This window comes from Bos indicus, chromosome 26 (genome assembly GCF_029378745.1).
Source record: "Bos indicus isolate NIAB-ARS_2022 breed Sahiwal x Tharparkar chromosome 26, NIAB-ARS_B.indTharparkar_mat_pri_1.0, whole genome shotgun sequence".
NCBI classification, from domain to species: Eukaryota; Metazoa; Chordata; class Mammalia; order Artiodactyla; family Bovidae; genus Bos; species Bos indicus.
Window position 1 is genome coordinate 40,924,498 of NC_091785.1, and position 20,634 is coordinate 40,945,131.

The window sequence follows — 20,634 nt, forward strand, 5'->3', positions numbered from 1 at the left end:
CAGAGGACAGGGATTATAAACACACCTGTTTCTGAGTTATTCTGGGGTTGCGGACAATACTGTATGTAAAATGTTTGCCCCAGGTCTGCTGGACATTAAGCTCTCAAAAAGTGGTAGTGATTAGTAGTGTAATTATGATTACAGTACTCCTAATAAGAGTACTTTCAGTTTGTCATTCTAAAATGTATTCTTTTCCCCATTTTGCTGAGTTCATCTGATCCTCTGTTCTCTTTCCACCACACCACACAGCAAAGCAGGAAGGCTCTGATCCTCTAGGCCAGGGTGCGATGCGGGTGGTGGGGCAGGACTCAACCATCTTCTGTCTCCTCCTTCTGCCTTCCCGAGACTCCTCTCTGGACCTCTAAACCACATTCTGGGTTTCCTCCTCCTCCTCTGAGGGTGTCTCCTCCGTCTTTTCCTGTGCTTTAAGTCAATCTGTGGACTTGAGAGGTTTCTCAGGGTTTGACTCCAAGCTTCTGTTTCTGCCTCTCCCCAACCTCCCTGCCCAAGGTGAACTCATCCGTTCCTGTGCCCTGAACCTATACCTTTTTCACTGGCTCCAGTGCCTCACCTAGCCCCCCAGAGCTGAGCTGCAGCCTTCAGCTTCCTGGCGGACATCTGCCTTTGAATGACCCTCGGACATACTGGAAATGCACCTGGGGTTTCCCACCGGAATCAATTCCTGCCACCGCCCCTGCCCCTCCCATCTTCCTCATCCTGATAAGCTGTACCACCATCATACCGCCGTCCAGTTTCTCAAGGTGGAAATCCAGCAGTCATCCTTGGTCCCTCTTCCTCTCCCTCCCGTATCTACTCCATCCTTTAACTGTCCTGATGGCAAAATATATCCCAAAGCAATCTACTTCTCTGGTATCTGTCGGAGCCAATAAACCTTAGCCAAAACCATGGTCACAAGTAGCCGGCTTTATACTGTGAACCTGATCCAAATCACTGCCCCTTGGAGGGGAGAAGGATGGCAACCTACTCCAGTATTCTTGCTTGGAGAATCCCAGGGACAGAGGAGCCGGGTGGGCTGCCGTCTATGGGGTCACACAGAGTCAGACACGACTGAAGCGACTTAGCAGCAGCAGTAGCAGCAGCCCCTTGGAGGCTTCCCCAGCGCTAAGAGCTGAGTCTTGCCTGGGGCTGTCAGCTTTGGAATGAGCAGGGCCTGCCTCCACACAGCCTGTCCCTCTGCAGGAGGGCTCAGCCATCACATTTGGTCCCCAAATCCTCCAACCCCCCATTCCTGCCCCCATGCCAGGGGCTTCCTCCACAGCACGATTCTCAGCCTTTCAACATGCTTACTTTTGTGCCCACGTTTATTGTTGATTTCTAAAACCAGCTTGAACATCTGGAAGTTCACGCTTCACATATTGCTGAAGCCTGGCTTGGAGAATTTTGAGCATTACCTTACTAGCATGTGAGATGAGTGCAATTGTGCGGTAGTTTGAGCATTCTTTGGCATTGCCTTTCTTTGGGATTGGAAAGAAAACTGACCTTTTCCAGTCCTGTGGCCACTGCTGAGTTTTCCAAATTTGCTGGCATATTGAGTACAGCACTTTCACAGCATCATCTTTCAGGATTTGAAATAGCTCCACTGGAATTCGATCACCTCCACTAGCTTTGTTCGTAGTGATGCTTTCTAAGGCCCACTTGCCTTCACATTCCAGGATGTCTGGCTCTAGGTGAGTGGTCACACCATGGTGATTATCTTGGTCATGAAGATCTTTTTTGTACAGTTCTTCTGTGTATTCTTGCCACCTCTTCTTAATATCTTCTGCTTCTGTTAGGTCCATACCATTTCTGTTCTTTATCGAGCCCATCTTTGCATGAAATGTTCCCTTGGTATTCCTAATTTTCTTGAAGAGATCTCTAGTCTTTCCCATTCTGTTTCTTTCCTCTATTTCTTTGCATTGATTGCCGAGGAAGGCTTTCTTATCTCTCCTTGCTAGTCTTGGTTTTAGAAAAGGCAGAGTAACCAGAGATCAAATTGCTAACATCCACTGGATCATGGAAAAAGCAAGAAAGTTCCAGAAAAACATCTATTTCTGTTTTATGGACTATGCCAAAGCCTTTGACTGTGTGGATCACAATAAACTGTGGAAAATTCTGAAAGAGATGGGAATACCAGACCACCTGACCTGCCTCTTGAGAAACCTATATGCAGGTCAGGAAGCAACAGTTAGAACTGGACATGGAACAACAGACTGGTTCCAAATAGGAAAAGGAGTATGTCAAGGCTGTATACTGTCACCCTGCTTATTTAACTTATACACAGAGTACATCATGAGAAATGCTGGGCTGGAAGAAGCACAAGCTGGAATCAAGATTGCCGGAAGAAATATCAATAACCTCAGATATGCAGATGACACCACCCTTATGGCAGAAAGTGAAGAGGAACTAAAAAGCCTCTTGATGAAAGTGAAAGAGGAGAGTGCAAAAGTTGGCTTAAAGCTCAACATTCAGAAAACTAAGATCACGGCATCTGCTCCCATCATTTCATGGGAAATAAATGGGGAAACAATGGAAACAGTGTCAGACTTTATTTTGGGGGGCTCCAAAATCACTGCAGATGGTGACTGCAGCCATGAAATTAGAAGATGCTTACTCCTTTAAGGAAAGTTATGACCAACCTAGATAGTATATTCAAAAGCAGAGATATTACTTTACCAAAGAAGGTTCGTCTAGTCAAGGCTATGGTTTTTCCAGTGGTCATGTGTGGATGTGAGAGTTGGACTGTGAAGAAAGCTGAGCTCCAAAGAACTGATGCTTTTGAACTGTGCTGTTGGAGAAGACTCTTGAGAGTCCCTTGGACTGCAGGGAGATCCAACCAGTCCATTCTAAAGGAGATCAGTCCTGGGTATTCATTGGAAGGACTGATACTAAAGCTGAAACTCCAATACTTTGGCCACCTCATGCGAAAAGTTGACCCACTGGAAAAGTCCCTGATGCTGGGAGGGTTTGGGGGCAGGAGGAGAAGGGGATGACAGAGGATGAGATGGCTGGATGGCATCACTGACTCGATGGACATGGGTTTGGGTGAACTCGGGGAGTTGGTGATGGACAGGGAGGCCTGGCGTGCTTCAGTTGATGGGGTTGCAAAGAGTCAGACACGACTGAGCAACTGAACTGAACTGAACTGATTGTTGATTTCACTTGCTGTCCCCCACAGTGCCCGCTCCAAGAGGCTGAGGATGGCATCCATTCCAGTCACCCACAGGGAGCCTGACCCAGCGCACCAGGCATCCGAATCAGGAACACTCAGGCATATTTGCTGAAGGATTAATGAAAGCACCAGGCCAGCCTTCTACCACTTTTATCAGGAGTAGCTCCTTGCTGAGCCCCCAAAATCATCCCCCCTCCACACCAGAGCAGCAGGACAGAGCAAGAAGGACTGGAGGGTCAGATGTGGGGGAGCCTGCAGGCAGGATGGCTTCCTAGGGTTTTACTTAGCAATTCTTCCAAGTTACAGAAAGGTAAAATAGAACAATGGATATCCATGTTTGCCAGATTCAATTCTTAGGCTTCCTTGCTCTCTCTTTCTCTCTATACCCAGACTCCCCCCACTTTCTCTCTCTCTCTCTCTCTCTCTCTCTCTCTCTGTATCTCTCTCACACACACACACACACTTTTTGTGGCTGAACCATTTAAAAATGAGTTGCAGACTTCATTAGCAGGTATCTCCTACCTTAACACAAGACCTTTATCACTGCCCCCAAATTTAACACTGAAACAGTCACATTATCTAATATACAGTCCATACACATATTTTAAATGCTCATAAATGGTTTTTACAAAAGCTGTCCCCCTACCTCCCACCCAGAACAGGAACCTAGTCCAGGATCACACATTTAGTTGTCATGACTCTTAAGCCTCTTTTCATCTGGAACCCTCTCTGCAGGATTTTTTTTTCAATCTTTTGTGACTCTGACATTTTGAAGCAATGTCTTGTCAAATGTCCCACATTCTGGATCTGATTGTCTGACACGTTAGCTGGCAAAGTCTGCTGCAAACACACACACGTACACATGCACACAACTTCACTCTGTCTTGGTTTCTTAAAATCTATACATTGGGAGATTTTATAGGAAAAAATATTTTTTTGAAAAATCTTCAACTCTGGACTCTTTTGCTAAGGAGAAAAAACCAGAACACGTGGTAACTCTGGCTGTGTTCCCACCTGACTACAGACAGCAGGGGCCGAGCTGCAGCGGGGCCCTTCCTGAATCGCTACGTGGTGTGATGCGACAGTGGCCACCTTGCCCCGTCAATGACCGCCATGGCCAAGATCCAGCGGGGGGATAGAGGGTCCACGCCCACCAGAGGCTCTTACTTCTTTGGGGACACGAGGAATTACTGATGTTTCATGACATGCCAGAGCAGATAAGAACTGACCCACCTCTGCCCAAGGAAGAAGCTATGGACCGTCCCCGAAGTGTGGGCCAGGGAAGGACATCTGGGGCCAATCCAAAATGCCCCAGGGGACATCTGGGCACCCGTCTAACTGCTTTCAGAATAATTCAGATGTTTCAAGTTCCAACTGCATGCGGCATGCTCGGAATGCAAGTGATTCACCTCAGGGGACCTGGCCAACTTTTAACCGCAGAGGGTCAGCTCACGAAATGAGACAAAATAAATCCCGAGAATACCTGGCTCTCGATGTCACCATAACATCCCATCATTTGATCTCCATTCCTAGAATCTTTAACTTGATTTCAAACTCCAAACCACAGAGACGACACCCAAAGTCCACATCCAGAGACTCAAGAACCACAAAACAAAGCCAAAAGATCATCGGCACCAAAGGCAGCGCCCCCTAACCCCGCTGCCGTCCACCTGGAAAGCTGGTTCCCCAAAGGGTGCCGGCCAGCCCATCTCTGAGAAGAGACATCTTCTCTGCTCAACTCTGCGGCGCTGCTACAGGTCTATGACGCAACTCTGGCTGTTAAAGAGTTCATCAAACCCCAGTATGAATAATGCAAGACATATTTTCCAGGTTGTACAAGACAGGCCAGGGCTTGATTCGGCAAACGAGCACATCCAAATGGTCTGTTTTCTTCACATATTTTTCACTGGAATCCATCCAACCAAGGAGAAGGGGAAGGACTCACTTTCTGGGAAGCCAAGTACTCCATGCCCCGGGCCAGCTGGTAGGTACACGACACCAGGTCCTTGAAGGCCATCTGCTCCTCGGGAACGCGGTTGATGTCGTAGGAATACTCCATCCCGGGTGGCCTCCGGGCGCGCAGGTATTCCCGAAGGTTGCCTTTAGAGGCGTATTCAACGATGACATAGAGCGGCCCTGTGGATGGAAAACACGAGCTGGAGAGGCAGCGAACCCTGGAGCTGCCCTGGGGCAGCTCTGCCAAGGGGTTCGTAGCTATTACAACTCAGTGCTTTATTATTATTTTTTTTAATTTAAACATACAGAACGGCACACACAAAAACAGAACACCTGCCTTCTAATCTCCCCCCAAATGACAACGAACACCCGGTCGAGGTAGACTCAACAGTCTTTAATAAAACAGAAATGCTTCGTGAGTGCCCCTTTCTTGTCATGTCCCCTCTTAGAAAGCAAGGGCTACCATAAATTTGCTGCTCTCATTTAATTTTAACAATTTTACAAACACATGTGTATCAATAAACGATGTATATTTTTAGCAACATCAATAAGTAATAAAGACACAGCTTTGCAACAGTTTCCCCCCACACATGATCTTTCTGGAAGCCAGTCAGGCTGATAAAAAATAGATCCAGATCATTCCGTTTAACGCTTACATAGATTCTACCATATAAATATACCGTGCTGTATTCATCCACTCCCCCGATGGGTGTGTTCAGGCGTGGGCCATTGCCCACGTTGTGCGACGAACTCTGCAAGCCAGTGCATGGCTCCTTACACACGCGTGCGATAATGTCCCTATGGCACAGACCAGCCTGTTTCCGTGTGTAAATGTTACTGGCACCCAGCGAGGCCAATTCATTTCTGTATTGTTTGTGGCAGCTTTCTCACTCCAGCAGTAGAGGTGGGTGGCTGCCACAAAGCCAAAAATACTTACAATAACCCTTTACAGTCTCCTGACTCCCGGTAGAGACCTCAAAGGGAAATTGCCGAGGCAAAAAACAGGCATTCCAAGTTTATTAATTATCATCAAACTGGTTCCCAAAGTGACACAGATCATTTATGAGAGAAGCCAGGGTTCTCACTCCCCGGAGGAAGATAACATGTCCTTCCTGTCCCCTCTTTAAGGCCACTCCTGGGGACTCACCCATAGCAAGACATGGTTCCTCAATCCCATTTCAAGGGAAGAACTTGTCAACCAAAATGCAGGATCTTACATTGGGAACTCTCTCTCTAAACATAATGAGATGGCCTTTTCCAAACACCCTCTAGGTTATGTCCAAAAAACAACAGGACGCTACAGGCCTTCCCATCCAGGGTCGCCCAACATCCACCTTTCCCCCTAGACCCCAGGCATGGTCATCAGGAGCGCCTTCCTGAGGTGGGTTTTATAAAAAACTTTAAACATGTGCTTAGGAGGCTCTAGGAGCAAGATCTAAACAACCATACACTTCTAAAATGACGCTGATGCTGAACCCTGGGTTATGTGAATGAATGCATTTTTTTCCTCCTACTCACCATCCTGAGTACAGGCTCCAAGGAGATTTATGATATTTTTGTGTTTCCCAATCATCTTCATCATCTCCATCTCGGACACCAGATCAGAAAGGTCTTTCTCAGTGGCATCATCTAGAACATTAGGTAAGTTGCAGATCAGTTTTGCTACTGCTGGTTGATGAACATTTGGTTGAAACAGAATGAAATTGAATTTCTGAACCAGAAAAAGACTTTCCAAATCACCACTCTCATCTTACTGGTGAAGCAGGAAATGCCCAGAGAACTGCCCTCCTCCATGTCAAATAGCTAATTTGGGGTCAATAGTGTCAAAAGTCAAGACAACTATATATGCCTTGGGCGCTAAGGCCAATTCTTTCCCAGCAAACCTCACAGACATGGGGGCATTCTTCTCTACCAGGAAATAATTCCACCCTCTGGCAGATAGCAGGTATCTCAGAAAACCACATCAAATTTCATGGGACCTAAAAGCAACTGTGAAGACTTCTGTGGAAGAGGAGGAAGGGGAGGAAGATGGGGGCATTTCACATACTTCAGACTGTCTCTGGATCACAGGCTGCTAAGCTGAGCCCTCAAAGCCCACAGGGCACTCACAGATGGATTCAGACAAGGACAAAAGTTCCCATACCAAGGACAAAAGTGTGCGTGCGTGTGTGTGTGTGTGTGTGTGCCCGCTCCTGCATCTTGAGGGGCTGAAGGTTCTCGCCTTCTATGGGCTTCCCAAGGGGCTGGGATTCCCATACTAAGATAATTAAAGTTTTTAAAACCTCTCTGCTCCATAATTTCAAACAAGAACAGCTTAGGTCCTGCATATCCTGGCTTGCAGTTAAGCTTCCAAAAAGTGGCAAGATTCTTCCTCAGGTACCTGAATTGAACTAATTCAATATGGGAAAATCTGAGCTCACCCCAAAAGGAGGATAGGCCATGGATAGAAGCCATGCTGCATAAAGCTCTTTGGCTTCACAAAAGGAAGAGCAACAGAAGTGCCTGGAGTGTAAAATCCACACGGACACCCATGGAGGAGCGCACACCTGCCCCTCAGAGGGCGAGGCTCCACTGCAGTGACACACGGCGTCCTCTCTAAGCTCTGAGATGCCCACTGGCTATTAAAATGACCACGGCTGATGTCTGTGGTCTTCCCAGGCATCACACCCAAAGTGGGGAGCAGCTCAAAATGTCCTCATTTTCCTGGGGAGCCATTCAGATCCAGAGCTAAGGAAAAACAACCAACAAAACACCCAACACCTTTCCAACGATTTCTACCCTGCTCCCTCCTCTCAGGAAGAGACGTGATGACTCAAAATCCCATGAAAGAAAGAAAAAGCCTGACCCTGGGTGTCCACAATGCGTGAGACTCCCCACCACTGCCCAAGCACACACATTCTGAGAACAGACCTGTCTGCCAGGACATGTGGGAAAAACTCTGCTTGGGGTGTCTTTTCTGAGATGCCCACAATGGGATTTATAATGTAACCGTTTCCTATAACTCTTCTCATAAAAGAATACTGTGGGAAGATGAAGTTAATGGTTAAAAGGTCTTTAGGCTCTTTGGCTGTAGGCATGAGCAGGGTTGGAAGGTTAACACATAAATATTCAGGCTCCCACGAACGCCTCTCGACGTTCACATCTCTGGGTCACTGCTCACTCGTCCCTGAACATGTGAGCAATTCTACACCCGCATCAATGCCATGCGCTCCCTCTTAGCTTCCTAAGCAACTCTCCCAGACCAGGGCCATTCCTGCTCAGTGCCTCTTGCAAAGGAGAAGGACTGGCCTCCTCTCTCTGAGCCTTCTTGGCTCCCCCTAAAAAGGCCAACTTCCCTTTATTTGTAAGCTAAGGTTTGTGTTCTGCATCCAACGTGCCAATACTCATCTAAATTAATCAATTCTATATGAGTCAATATTTTCTAAGCATTTCCAAATATAAAGGGAATGAGCTACCACTTTCTAACAGAACTGGCTTTTCTTTTTTATAAGTGCACACTGCTCAAGATAAATAGTCTGTCCGAGATGCTGATTTATACCGAAAACTTCTCAACCCCTAGGTCAACTATGTGCTCTTTGACCCCGCACCATGATAGAGTTCACACAAAAGGAACATCCTTGATAAGGCAACCCCTTTCTCCTCCCTCCCCACACCACCCCCTCACCTTTCAACATCTTCACGGCCACAGTGACTGCTTCCTTGGGCTTCTCCTTGTCAATTCCCACTGCTTCAGCCATGACCACTTGCCCAAAGCAACCTTCTCCCAGGGGTTTGCCCAGCGTCAGCCTGAATGTGTAAAGGGAGGATTAGTACACGGCATCTGGTACAGCGAGGGAAATTCCAGAACTCAATATAAAAATCTTTCAGCAGCTTACAAAAGCATGGAGCATTTATCATATGGAACTAATGAGACTTGGGGAACACACGCGTCTGAGTATTTTCTTAGTGACGCTTTAGGGAATGTCAGTGACTGCTGGAACAACTATTGAATGTCACATTTGTATTCTTGATTTATTTTCTTTAAGGAAGGTATCCTTGCGAGTCAGGTGGTCAGCTTTCCTAAGTGCTAATGAGGAGAAGCTTTGATCTTGAGCCCATCGAATATTTGTAATTTAGAATGTCTCAAAGAAAACCGTTAAACCTGTTATTTTTTTTTTTTTTGTCTCTGTGAAGTGATGTCTTTAAAAATCACTATTATTTAAATACCAATGGATTTTATGGTCACATTCTGGGCCAAGTTACAAGATATGAATCTTAAACACATTTCAAGGAATCTCTGTTTTTTCATTAAAGGAAAAAGAGAACTCTAGAGAGGGGGGATTTTTCTGACATATTAGTTCAGAAATCCTTATGACTACCCAAAATTAATAATGAAGAAAATCCAAAGTGAACACAACAAACTAAGTTTCTAAGGTCAGAAGTGCTACATGCATCATGCTAATAGCCATATAGACTCCTTGGACATCGGAAAAACCAACAGAATGGAAGCGACTTTGGAATACTTACAAATGTGGGTTTTCATTTAAGTATAACACAGCAAAGTACTGAGCTGCCACTAGTAAGCAGTACTTTTGCTAAGTACGCAATGGTTTGAAAAAGTTAAAGCAAAGACCAAGGGCAGCGTGTGCTATGCTGAGGTCATTCCCTTCCTACCCTGAGCTAAAATTAAATTTAATATCTTGGCAGAAAATAAACATTTGCATTGGAAAAATGGCTAATTTATGTCCTATTGCCCTGCTACTACAAACATAACAATCCTTTCTTTGTACAACGTCTGCCTCCAATCTAATAAACTGCTTCTAAATAGCCTTCATTCATTGGAAATCTGCTCCACCTATGGTTGTGCTAAACACTATTCTGAAACGCTTAGCACTCAGATTTTCCGCACTTAGGGTACTCTGGGTGGGAGCTGACAGACAGACTCCCACTGTTGCCGGTGGTGTCACAAGTGGCAAAAGCTATGGCTTGAACCTGGGAGCTACAATTTCTTAAAATATGATCACAGCTCCCCGACTCAGTCCTATATCCATAGGAACGTGCACAAGAACCCACCAACTTGTTTAGTCAAGCCCAGGCTCGTGAGAAACACCCCCTTCTCACACTCCACAGGTGAAGAAATCATTCTTGGTTTTTTTCTGGTGCCTCACTGGTAAGAATGAAGTAAACAAGTCCTGAATGAATGAACAAACAGCACACAAACAAACTGGAAATCACTTCCGTTAACACTCTAACAAAATGATACCAGTACAGTAATTTGGCTCTAATTTATGGCGTATATTAATATCTCTAAATGAGCTGTTAGGAAACAAAACTGATTGGAGTTGTGTGAGTCAAAGTTACAAGTGCCATGTAAGCTACCTCTCCTTCCAAAGAAAGGCTCCTCATCCCATCCAATCTCTGGAAAAGCTTATCTTTGTATTTCCAAATCTGTGCATGAGTTCCTTCTCTAGTCATTAGACACTTCTCCAACATAATCTCAAGAAGACAGAGCAAATGTCAAGACCAATAGGGTAGCTGTACATAAACAAGTCAAAAGCTTATTCCAGTTGATTTGATGCAGAGGTAGAGTCAGCAATTTCTACCTTCCATTACTCTCAAGCTGTTTAGACTCTAACCACTACAAGAGAGACCCTGGAAATGAGCTGACAGCCCTTCAATGACCATCATATTCACTTCAGAAGGTAGACTTGGGGGCTGGCCCCTGGCTGGAAGATCGAGGGCTGGTAGCCCAAGATCTGTCCACTGGCTGGATGTCCATCTTGCTGAGATTTGAAGTTCAGATCTCACCGGTTATGAAGGGAAATTCACAGGAGCCAAGAATTGTGCTCAGTCTGGGGAGGTCTGTACCGTGATCTTCATTTTATAGAAATGAAGTTCAAAAAGAATCAGGTAACTCATACAGGGTTGCCCAGCCACTGCTGGCAGAGCCAAGATTCAAATCCAGCCCAAGAGAATCCAAAGTCCATGAACTTGATGCCAGACCAAGAAATACACAGCTCTCAACAATGCCTTCACCAGAGCCCAGGTGGCCACACTTGGACTGATCTTATTGGAACATCTCTATATCACCCAATAAGGAAAATATTATGGACCATAAGAAATTCAATGGCAGGTACCATATTTGAAGATTTACAGCCCAATATTATATTAATAACTAGTAAAAACAGCACTGTTGGGTGAAGATTCTTAAGGCAATTTATATTCTATATCTAATCCCTCTAAAGAAATGAACCATAGGACTGTCATGAACCAGAAGTTAGAATGTCAATTCTGTTTTATAAATGGGATAATCCCACTCATATTCCATTTGACTGGATCTAAATTATCTAGAAAGTAAAAAAAAAGAAAAGAAAAAAATGCTAACAAGGTACCATTTTGTTTGCTGACTAGCCATGGCTTAGTAGCTCTGCTTTAAAAGAACTATTAAAAAAGAGCTCATGACAGAATCAGTTCTTTATTTTTCCTGGAGTTGGTTATTTAAAAATATAATCTTACCCATTCCTGTTGATGTCATCACAACAAGACTTTGGCAATTAAGCATCATAAACAGAAAACGTCAACCCAATGTCCCCATTTATACTTAAGTCTTCATTGGGAGAAGTGTCCCCACTCAAGTACTCACTTATCTCTTGGAAACTCCCATTTGGGATCTTCTGGCAGCTCGTACTCGGAGACCCCCGCCAGCATGGGGGTGTCTGCAGTTGAAGAGAGGCGAGTTGTAATCCTCACCAACGGGGTATTGGAGTTCATGGAGGAGCTGGACTCAGCAGAAACCTGGATACAAAATGCAAAGACACAGATGTAATCCTGGCTCCACCTGAGAAGACTGGGAGCCGGCCAGAGCCCAGCCATTGGTCAGCTCTTAGAAAGCAAGGGGAGGGTGGGTTGGCCAAAGTCATGAATTTAGGACCAAACATTTAGGAGCTGGATTCCAACTCCTCGGTCCTCCTATCCAGGCAGTATGTGCTAGATTTCATCCAGCTTGTATGTTCCTAAAACCAGACGTCCAAACATTTTTTAGACATTGCTTGATTTAAAAAAAAAAAAAAAAAAGTCTTGTTTCCGCCCTAAACAGTCAACATATCATCTGAGAACACAGAGCTAGACCCCCACAGGCTTCATTCTTGCCTTTTTGCCTGGGCTTGTATCAGAGCCCCAGATTAGCAATCTCCTCCTGGCATACCAGCTCAGATGGTGAATCAATGCTACGCTTATGACATTCCACAAAAGCTTCTGGAAAATCGGCTCCTCAATCAGCTCTATCTTTTGAAATGTAAAGGCGAATATGTCAAGGATCTAGCTCTAGAATTTGAATGGGAAAAGCATTCTGGCAGCAACAAGTGCCTTTATTCAAGGGTAACCAGAGACCCAGGCACTGCGGACCACTGTCTACTTCTCCCCCATTCCTTCTGGGAACTAGCTGATGACCAGGTCAACTTTGGTTTCAGAAACTAGTGAACAAAGAGTCAAGGGAAAGAAAAATACCTCTTTATTCACAATCTTGTGGGAAAGCTCCCCTCCCCATCCCCAACGCCCCCAGCAGCCTGCAAGGCTTTACAGAGTGTTCTCAGTTTACGCTCATTCATTATAGTCTGCATTTGAAAAAATAGCTATTTCTTAAATATATCATCTTCTCTGTGCTGGTTTCTGTAAAGGAAAGTACCATTACGGGCTGCCTGACCATCACCTTATTCTAAACCATGAACAAGACCGGCCCAAGAGAACTGGAATCGGGTTTGACGTGACCCCTCAAACGTGGCTCTGTCCCCTACGTGACTGTCACACCAACCTTTCTCCCCAGCAGTGCTTACAAACATTTTTAAAATCAAGATGGCAAGGATCAAGATGAACAAATTTAATGAGGATGAACTTTCAAGGCAGAGCCTGGACCATTCCCACAGGGAACCAGAAGATTGCTCTGGGAACGTCCTACTTAAAAAAACTTGACTCTCTCCTTAAACCCAGACTGCCCTTAAAAACAGGTAGGAAACCTGGGATATCCAAGAATAGATTGGGGGCGGGGAGGCGGGGGGATCATTTCAGGAACAGGAAGCTGGTATTAGTATTACTTATAATATCAAGAAGAAGGCAAATTTTAACATAGAATTTCTATCATCTTTTTAAATGTACATGAAAACATTTCTGAGCCTTCTGAGCAGTCTTTTGTCAAAGGGAATCATGCTTAAATTTTATTATGTAGACTCTATGATCAATGCTTACTCACCATGAGCATAGTAAACATATATATATATTTATGTGTGTATTTAATGATATATATACATATATGTATTTTAAAGGAAGTTAGCAGTCATTAGTTTTGGAGCTAAGAGGGGCCTCATGGACAGATAAAGTTCTAAGAGGCTTCACACCTAAGTGTCTGGGCCACAGAGGCAAAGAGCAGAAGCAAAAAGACAAAAAGGTAAAAAAAAAAAAAAAAAGACAAAGGTAAACACGAAAAGCCTGCAGAATCCACCTCCGCAATACGCTGACCTCAGCTGCAGGGCCCACCAGTAACACCATCTCCACAGCCTCCACTGACCCCATATATGTCTTGAGCTCCATCTGCAGGGAAGGACTCAGAGAGATTTCAAGGAACAGGTTTGGCTAAAAACACTTCCCCAAATCCTAACGCCCTACATCAGGTCATGAGCTATGGATGCCAAAGGAGATGGGTGTTCGCAGACGAAAAGGTGTCCCACATGAAGAAGCACAAATCACCACTCATCACGGTGGGAACCCAGCTTGAAGGTCACAGGCCAGAAGACTGGGAACAGCAGTCAGAGTCAGTCTGGCAATGAGACAGGACAGGCCCCAACCAGACGAGGTCTGGCAGAGTCCACAGCCAGAACACCCTCTCCAAGGCCAGTAGCGTAGCCCTGCCCACTGGACCTCAGGGATCCTAGAACCCCTGTGCAGAGTGTGCAGGGAACTTGGAGACGGAGAAACCCCTGGGGTGGTGATGGGGGGAGCGGCTCTGGGTGAGGAGGCCCGTCCCGCCTTCTCTGGTATCGGTGAGGTTTCCAGGACACGATGAGCGGGGGCCGCCTTCCCACAGGAGGTTAGAGGACACGGGCACTGAAAACAAGTCTCAGGAAGGATCTGTGAGAGCCTGAGCCCTGGTCACCTCCGGGGAGACAGGTTAGAAGTTGAGCAGGGAGGGGGTGGAATATATCTTATTCCAGAACCTTCTAAAGCATTTGCATTTGATTACCATGCATATGTATCTCTTTTACATTCTAGAAAAACAAAGAACTTTTCCTTAATGACAAAAATATTTTTAAGAATGAGAAGGATCTGGGCTGAGGCATGTCATGGGCAGGAGTCGGGGGCATGGAAAATGGGGCATATTCTTGAAATATACTGATGTCTAAAATGAGTCAAAAATGACGAGATCTTGGCTCTCATCTCTTCCCTGGGCTACAGGCTGGGTGTTGGGGCATCTCTGCATCCTTCCAGGTGGGTCCCCAGTGACTCCCCCAGCCTAGCTGGTGCCACCAATCCTAGCTGGCATCCTTCCCCTGCAAACTGTTTACAATGTGGGACCCTGAGTGGGGATAGGGGCAGTCCCACCTGGACCAAGTGCCCCACTGTGAGCTGTAGGGTCCCTATTCCAACACTAACTGTGAGAGCTTCCGCTAGTCACTTGACCTTCCTAAACTCAAGTCTCCTCGTCTGTTAAAAGGAGGCCAGAACAAGGAGATCCAACCAGGATCCAAGGAGACCCAACCAGTCCAAGGAGATCCAACCAGTCCCTCCTAAAGGAAATCAGTCCTGAATATTCACTGGAAGGACTGATGCTGAAGCTGAAACTCCAATACTTTGGCTACCTGATGTGAAGAATTGACTCATTAGAAAAGACTCTGACACTGGGCAAGATTGAAGGAGGGAGGAGAAGGGGATGATAGAGGATGAGATGGTTGGATGGCATCACCGATTCAATGGACATGAGTTTGAGCAAGCTCCAGGAGTTGCTGAAGGACAGGGAAGCCTGGCATGCTGCAGCCCATGGGGTCACAAAGAGTTAGACATGACTGAGCGACTGAACTGAACTGAGAACAGTTCCCATGTCACTGAATTACTGTGAGGGTAAAATGAGGTCATACCCACAAAGCGTTTAGCCTGGCACCTGCTAAGAGCTCAGTTTGCTACCAACATCACAATGGCTTCTCTTAGCATCTTCTCTTTTTTTGCCTGCACCCCAGTGGTATATGGGAACTTAGTTCCCTGACCAGGGACCGGACCCATGCCCCCTGCATTGGAAGGTGATATCTTAACCACTGGACCGCCAGGGAGGTCCCTTAGCATCTTTTTAGAGTCATTTGCTGCTCAGATTCATGGGAGTTTATGAGGATCCCTCTCTCTGGGGAAGCCTGCAGACTTGCAGCCTAGCATTGTTCTGTGTGTGAGATGCTGTCTGTCAGACGGCATGCAGCAGGGAGAAAGCAATTCCACCACATTACGGGTAGGATTTGCCTTAATGGTTTGACAGATGAGACCCTCTGCTCACAGCCAGGGTGGGTGGGTAGGGCTGGAGGAGTCCAGTGGGCAGAAGAGCAAGCCTCAGAAATTAAGGAGTCAGGGGACAGTCCCAGGGCAGGAGGAAAGCTGGAGAGTTAAGAAAGCCCTCATGACAAATAGGGCTTAGTGGCTGCCTCAGAAAGAAAAACGAAGCATTCAGTCAGAAGTTAACTGCTCCGCGGCTAACCTGTGACCCCAGAGGAATCTTTGCACAAACCCGTGACAAGAGTTCACACCCATACACATCTTCCCCCACAGACAGAGTGTCTCCCACAAGGTTTTAATGCGAAAGCTTTGAAAATGGAAAACCTTCCCCAACTTTGTTGCTGTCACTAGGATGAAGGTTATGGAAACTTTGTTCAGATTAAGGGCAGAGGTTTAGATTCCATGGACAGATCTGGAAGATACTTCTGTTTAAAAAAAAAATACACAAAGAGAAAAAAAAGAGAAGAAAATGTCCCGAGTGGAAGAATTGACAGAATTCAATCCCTCTGTCTACAGAAGGTATATCATAATTTTACCTCCATGCATTTTACTATGCTTTTAAAATCCCCTCTGGGACTGTAAAACATGACTGGCTTTCTCTTCATTCCATCTTACTCTGAGCGCTAACGTGTTTGCAGGGCTGGCCCAATCCCTTGCAGGCAATTCCTCTGAGGAACACCGTGTTTCTAGAGCTTCTCTCTTTTGGACCACATTCTCTAAGGAATTCCACTGAATTTCATTCTGAATCCTGCTTCTGCAACACAGGTAATCACTCTTTTTTTGGGGGGGAGGTGGGAACAAAATCAAAACCTTCCCTCCCAGATATGCTCCTCCAGTTCCAGGTTTCCTTTTCCTCTGATTTTAAAAGATCCCATTGATAGTGATCACTGAGTTACTTAAAACAATAAACACTAACACTCTAAAATAAGCTGTTTCCCCACTCCCAAATCCTGGCAGGCCCTTTTCCATCATGTTTTGCCACAGTCTCCACTCAGCTTCCTCTCTCTCCGGAATCTCTTTACCATAAATTCCTCGTGCCATAAATCAAGCTCTTAACCAAATGTGTTTTTTCTCCTATTTCCACAGCACATAAAGGAGATTAGGTAAGGAAGCGGGTTTTTTTTTTTTTTTTTTTTTCTTTTCTTTTTAAAGGGCCACCAAGACATTGTGTTGTCCTTTGATACTAGATTTGATTCATCAATGAGAGGGGGGCCTGCAGAGAACAGGGCAGGCAGAGGTATAGATGCCAGGAGGAGGAGGACTCACACGTGGACCACAGCCAGCCAGAGAAACCCTCTGACGCTCAGTCCACGGATCCACATTCTCAAACCAGAGCACGAGGCCCCAGAGCTAACACAGTGATGCTGTAAGTACCGCCTATCACTCCCCAATAGCAAACAAAGTGCCTTCACCACCTAGAGCTGGTGGATGAGATAAAGGGTCAAGGGATGGGGGAAGGGAGGATTTGTTTTCCTTCCATGACAAATTTTAGGTAAACAGGCAGGGGAGCTAATTTGACACTTAATTTCCTCCTTTAGCAAGTCTCTGCCTCCCCAAACCTCTCCCCAGAGAAACTCTATCAAACCCCGACCGGTCTCATCGGCCCAAACCCAGGTCTGATCTTAGCTGAACTTCGTGTCTTCTGGAAGCTGAGAGGAGAGAACAGCCAAGTGGGGGCCAGGCGCCCACATGCAAGGGCAAATTCCAGTTAAGCCATCCATGACCATCCGATTACCTACATGCTTGCTGGAACCAGCCAGTTCCATTAGACCACTTGAATGACCAAAATACAGAGAATGTTCCAAGATCACGCTGTTTAGCTGCTAGGCAGCAAATGCGCTTCTAGATGTGGGCCTGCCCTTCACAGAATTCAGTGGGTTTCATAACACGGCCCCCAGAACTGGCTCCCAAACCACACATGCCATCTTTGACCCATTCACGATGTCCCTGGGAATGTGTCCTTTGCCTCAAAGATACTGTTATAAAACATGACCTTGTCTGACCTTGATTTTTCTCTGGTTTTTGATCTATCTGTACCAGTAATCAAGAGGGTGAAATTAAAGTCTGGGGAAAGAAAAAAAAAACAAAACCAAAAACCAACCCTGCTGCCCCGTCCTGAGATGCTGGTGGTGAGCCAGCATGAGGTGCATGCATGTGAGGGGTTATCTGCTGATGCAAGTGTATCTCCATCCCGCCCTACGGAAGAGTCTGGCTCTCGAAAAAGACCTGGACGTGCTCACTGAGAAACCAACTCAACAAACCCAGCAATGCTGCCTACCTCCTGAACAAACAGCTCACTTCCTTTCACACCTCTCTGCCCCCACAGAACTAATGTGTGCAACACACGAAAAGTACAGCCTACCCGGCAACTCATGGATGTGTCAGGAAGACTTCCCAATGGCCACACCATCCACTAGCAGCCCTGGAGACCTGTACAAGAGCCAACAGGCTCGGGCAGACTACCCTCTCTGGGCTGGCTCTTGCTGGTCCCCTTGTCTGAGACCCAGCTCAGAACACGGAAGGATCCCTGCCAAAGGAAATGGGGAGACGCCCTACATCACCCACCTCCCCCACCAAAAAGCTATTTCTCTTTCCCCAAACATCAAAATCCATAAAGAGCCTCAACAAACTCATGGTTACCAGGAAATGATCACAAGGAATTTCTTCTTTGGTACCAGAGAAAAATATTTTTGTGTCAAAAACAAATAACAAACTCGTATGTTGGTCTTACACTGGTAAGTCCAGTACATGTTAGTAAATGTCAACAAAAAAAATCCACAAAAGGATAAAACAATTTTTTTAAAACCTGCTCTTGTTCTAAAAAGGGAGCAACGATGGATCTAGTGAGATGTGGTCTCTGCATGTCTTGGGAGGGGCAAGGATCAGGGCCAAGAAGATGAAATTCCAGGCACATGCAGGACGGCAAGTGCCTAGGAAATACTGAGGAACAGTCCATCCCCAAGACATCTAATTACAGCTTACCTGTCGCCAGGTAAAGGCATGCCTGGCATCCCTGTGGTATGCTCTCTGTCATCAACGTATCTGCAGGCCTTTCTGGGGCTTTTCATTCCAGCCACAGTCCAATAACCCTCTTTTATCCAGGTATCTGATAAACATTCTTCCACCAAAGGGGCCATGCTCATTATGGACGAATGGCTGTTTGTGAAGAATCAGTGGGTCCCACATGTGCAGCTGAGATGTGTCAACATCCCCCCAAATAAACGCCCAGAGATTTGTTTTTCCAGGGGACTGGTACCTGCCCACTTTCTACTGCTTCTCTTACACTATTTGACCCTACTGAAACACAAGGCCATTGCATCTCAAATGAAGGCCCCCAAATAACTTTGGAGCCATTGGCAAAGGCCACAGGCCATGTCTTGCATGAAACCTGTGTTAGACTAAGCACTCAGAAAATTAAGAAGAAAGGAGGGGCGGGAGGGATAAACAAAGAGGAAGAGCTAGAATGCTGCCTTCAGTTACACACAGGGAAGGAGAGGAGAAAGGAGCAACTTAGACTGAGATGGACAATGAAGAACACCAGTCAGCCAGGGAGAAACAGCACAAAGACCAGAGCTGAGTCAAGGGGATTTTAAAGGCATCTGCTTCTTCTATATGAAATAAAAAGAAGAGCACTATAACAGCTGCAGAAAAAAAAAGTATGATGAAATAATTACAGGACAATGGTCTAGCTACACCAAATTAAAGGTTTCTTCCAGAAGGTAGCATTTTTCCCTATTAGGAAAAAAAAATAATAGAGATGGGAATACCACTCCCTCTTTCAAGTCCCTAGAGTCAGGATCTCAAGATAGTAGCTGTAAAAATGGTCCAAATGGCTGTAAAAAATGGTCCTGAGGGTCGGGGAGGGGTGGCCACACCACCTGAAGGTCACTGAAGGTACCATATTATAAGAGTCATCTTAAGACTGAACTCTCCCAGAGTCAGGCAAGTGGCCTCATCATCAATTCCCTGGCCCCAAGAAAGATATGCTCAGTCGCTTCAGTTGTGTCCGACTCTCAGAGACCCCATGGACTGTAGCCCACCAGGCTCCTCTGTCCATGGAATTCTCCAGGCAAGAACACTGGAATGGACTGCCATGCCCTCCTCCAGGGGATCTTTCCAACCCAGGGATCAAACCTGCATCTCCTGCGTTGCAGGCGAATTCTTTACCGATGAGTCACCAGGGAAGCCCCGAGAGACAATGTGCCACTTTAATAAAACAGCATTCTTGGAGGCAGGGGGAACCAATGACAACTTTCTCCCCTGCCTCACCCTGCTGCCACTCTTAAGACCATGTGGGCACTGCCCTATACTTGACACACTCCAAATGCTACCCTCAGCCTCCACTTTTTTTTTTTTTTTTTTTAGCCTCCATTTAGAAAGACCTGCTTGAAACATAGATTCAACGAAGTCAACAAGGACCCATTCAGCCCAGAGTTCGGAGCTGGGCTGAGAACAGCCATATCTGTGCCAAAACCACTGCTGACCAACTGGTTCCTAATGTTTCCTAATGCCTTGTCCAGAAAATATCATTGCCACCTGCAGTCAGGCTGGGATTAATCCAGAGTTTCTCAGAGTGCATTTCAGAATCATCTGAGGACTTACTTCAGATGCAGATTCCTGGTCCTCTTCAAAACCTACTCAACCAGCATCTCTGGAGCTACAAGTAAGGCATCTGCCATTTTAACAAGCGTGCTGTACACACCGAGTTAGAGCCTGTGAGTTAGCCATTTTCCTCACTGTTTCAAAACTCATGTCCTTATTGGAACCAAGTACAAAATACTTTTGGAAACACTACCTTCACACCTGCCTTCCCCTTCCACCTTCGCAAGCACTTCCAGCCCCACCAGCTGTGCCAGGCTTTGGTTTAAGGCAGAGGTGTTGGCTCCAACTTGTCCCATTTGCCTGAAGCAAAAGTAAACCCACCGGGAGGCACAGACGATCAAAAAGCAACCAACAAAACTGAGGTTAACAAGCTCGAGGGTAACAACTAGTTGCCCGTTCAATAT

The 20,634-nt window shown here is 46.0% G+C and overlaps 1 protein-coding gene across 15 annotated transcripts in view; it reads right to left on the bottom strand.

The window, feature by feature from the left end:
• FGFR2 (fibroblast growth factor receptor 2) overlaps positions 1–20,634 on the bottom strand; it is a 107,519-nt gene that overhangs the window by 11,869 nt on the left and 75,016 nt on the right. For 11 of the 15 annotated variants that reach the window (XM_070780955.1, XM_070780954.1, XM_070780947.1 and 8 more), the window contains 4 exons: positions 11,748–11,898; positions 8,790–8,911; positions 6,644–6,754; positions 5,115–5,305 (listed from right to left, as the gene is read on the bottom strand). In XM_070780955.1, the coding sequence (XP_070637056.1) occupies positions 5,115–5,305; positions 6,644–6,754; positions 8,790–8,911; positions 11,748–11,898 (575 nt within the window). Of the gene's footprint in view, positions 1–5,114; positions 5,306–6,643; positions 6,755–8,789; positions 8,912–11,747; positions 11,900–20,634 lie in introns of all 15 variants that reach the window. The other 4 variants (XM_019953097.2, XM_019953087.2, XM_019953086.2 and 1 more) reach the window with 1 other exon arrangement.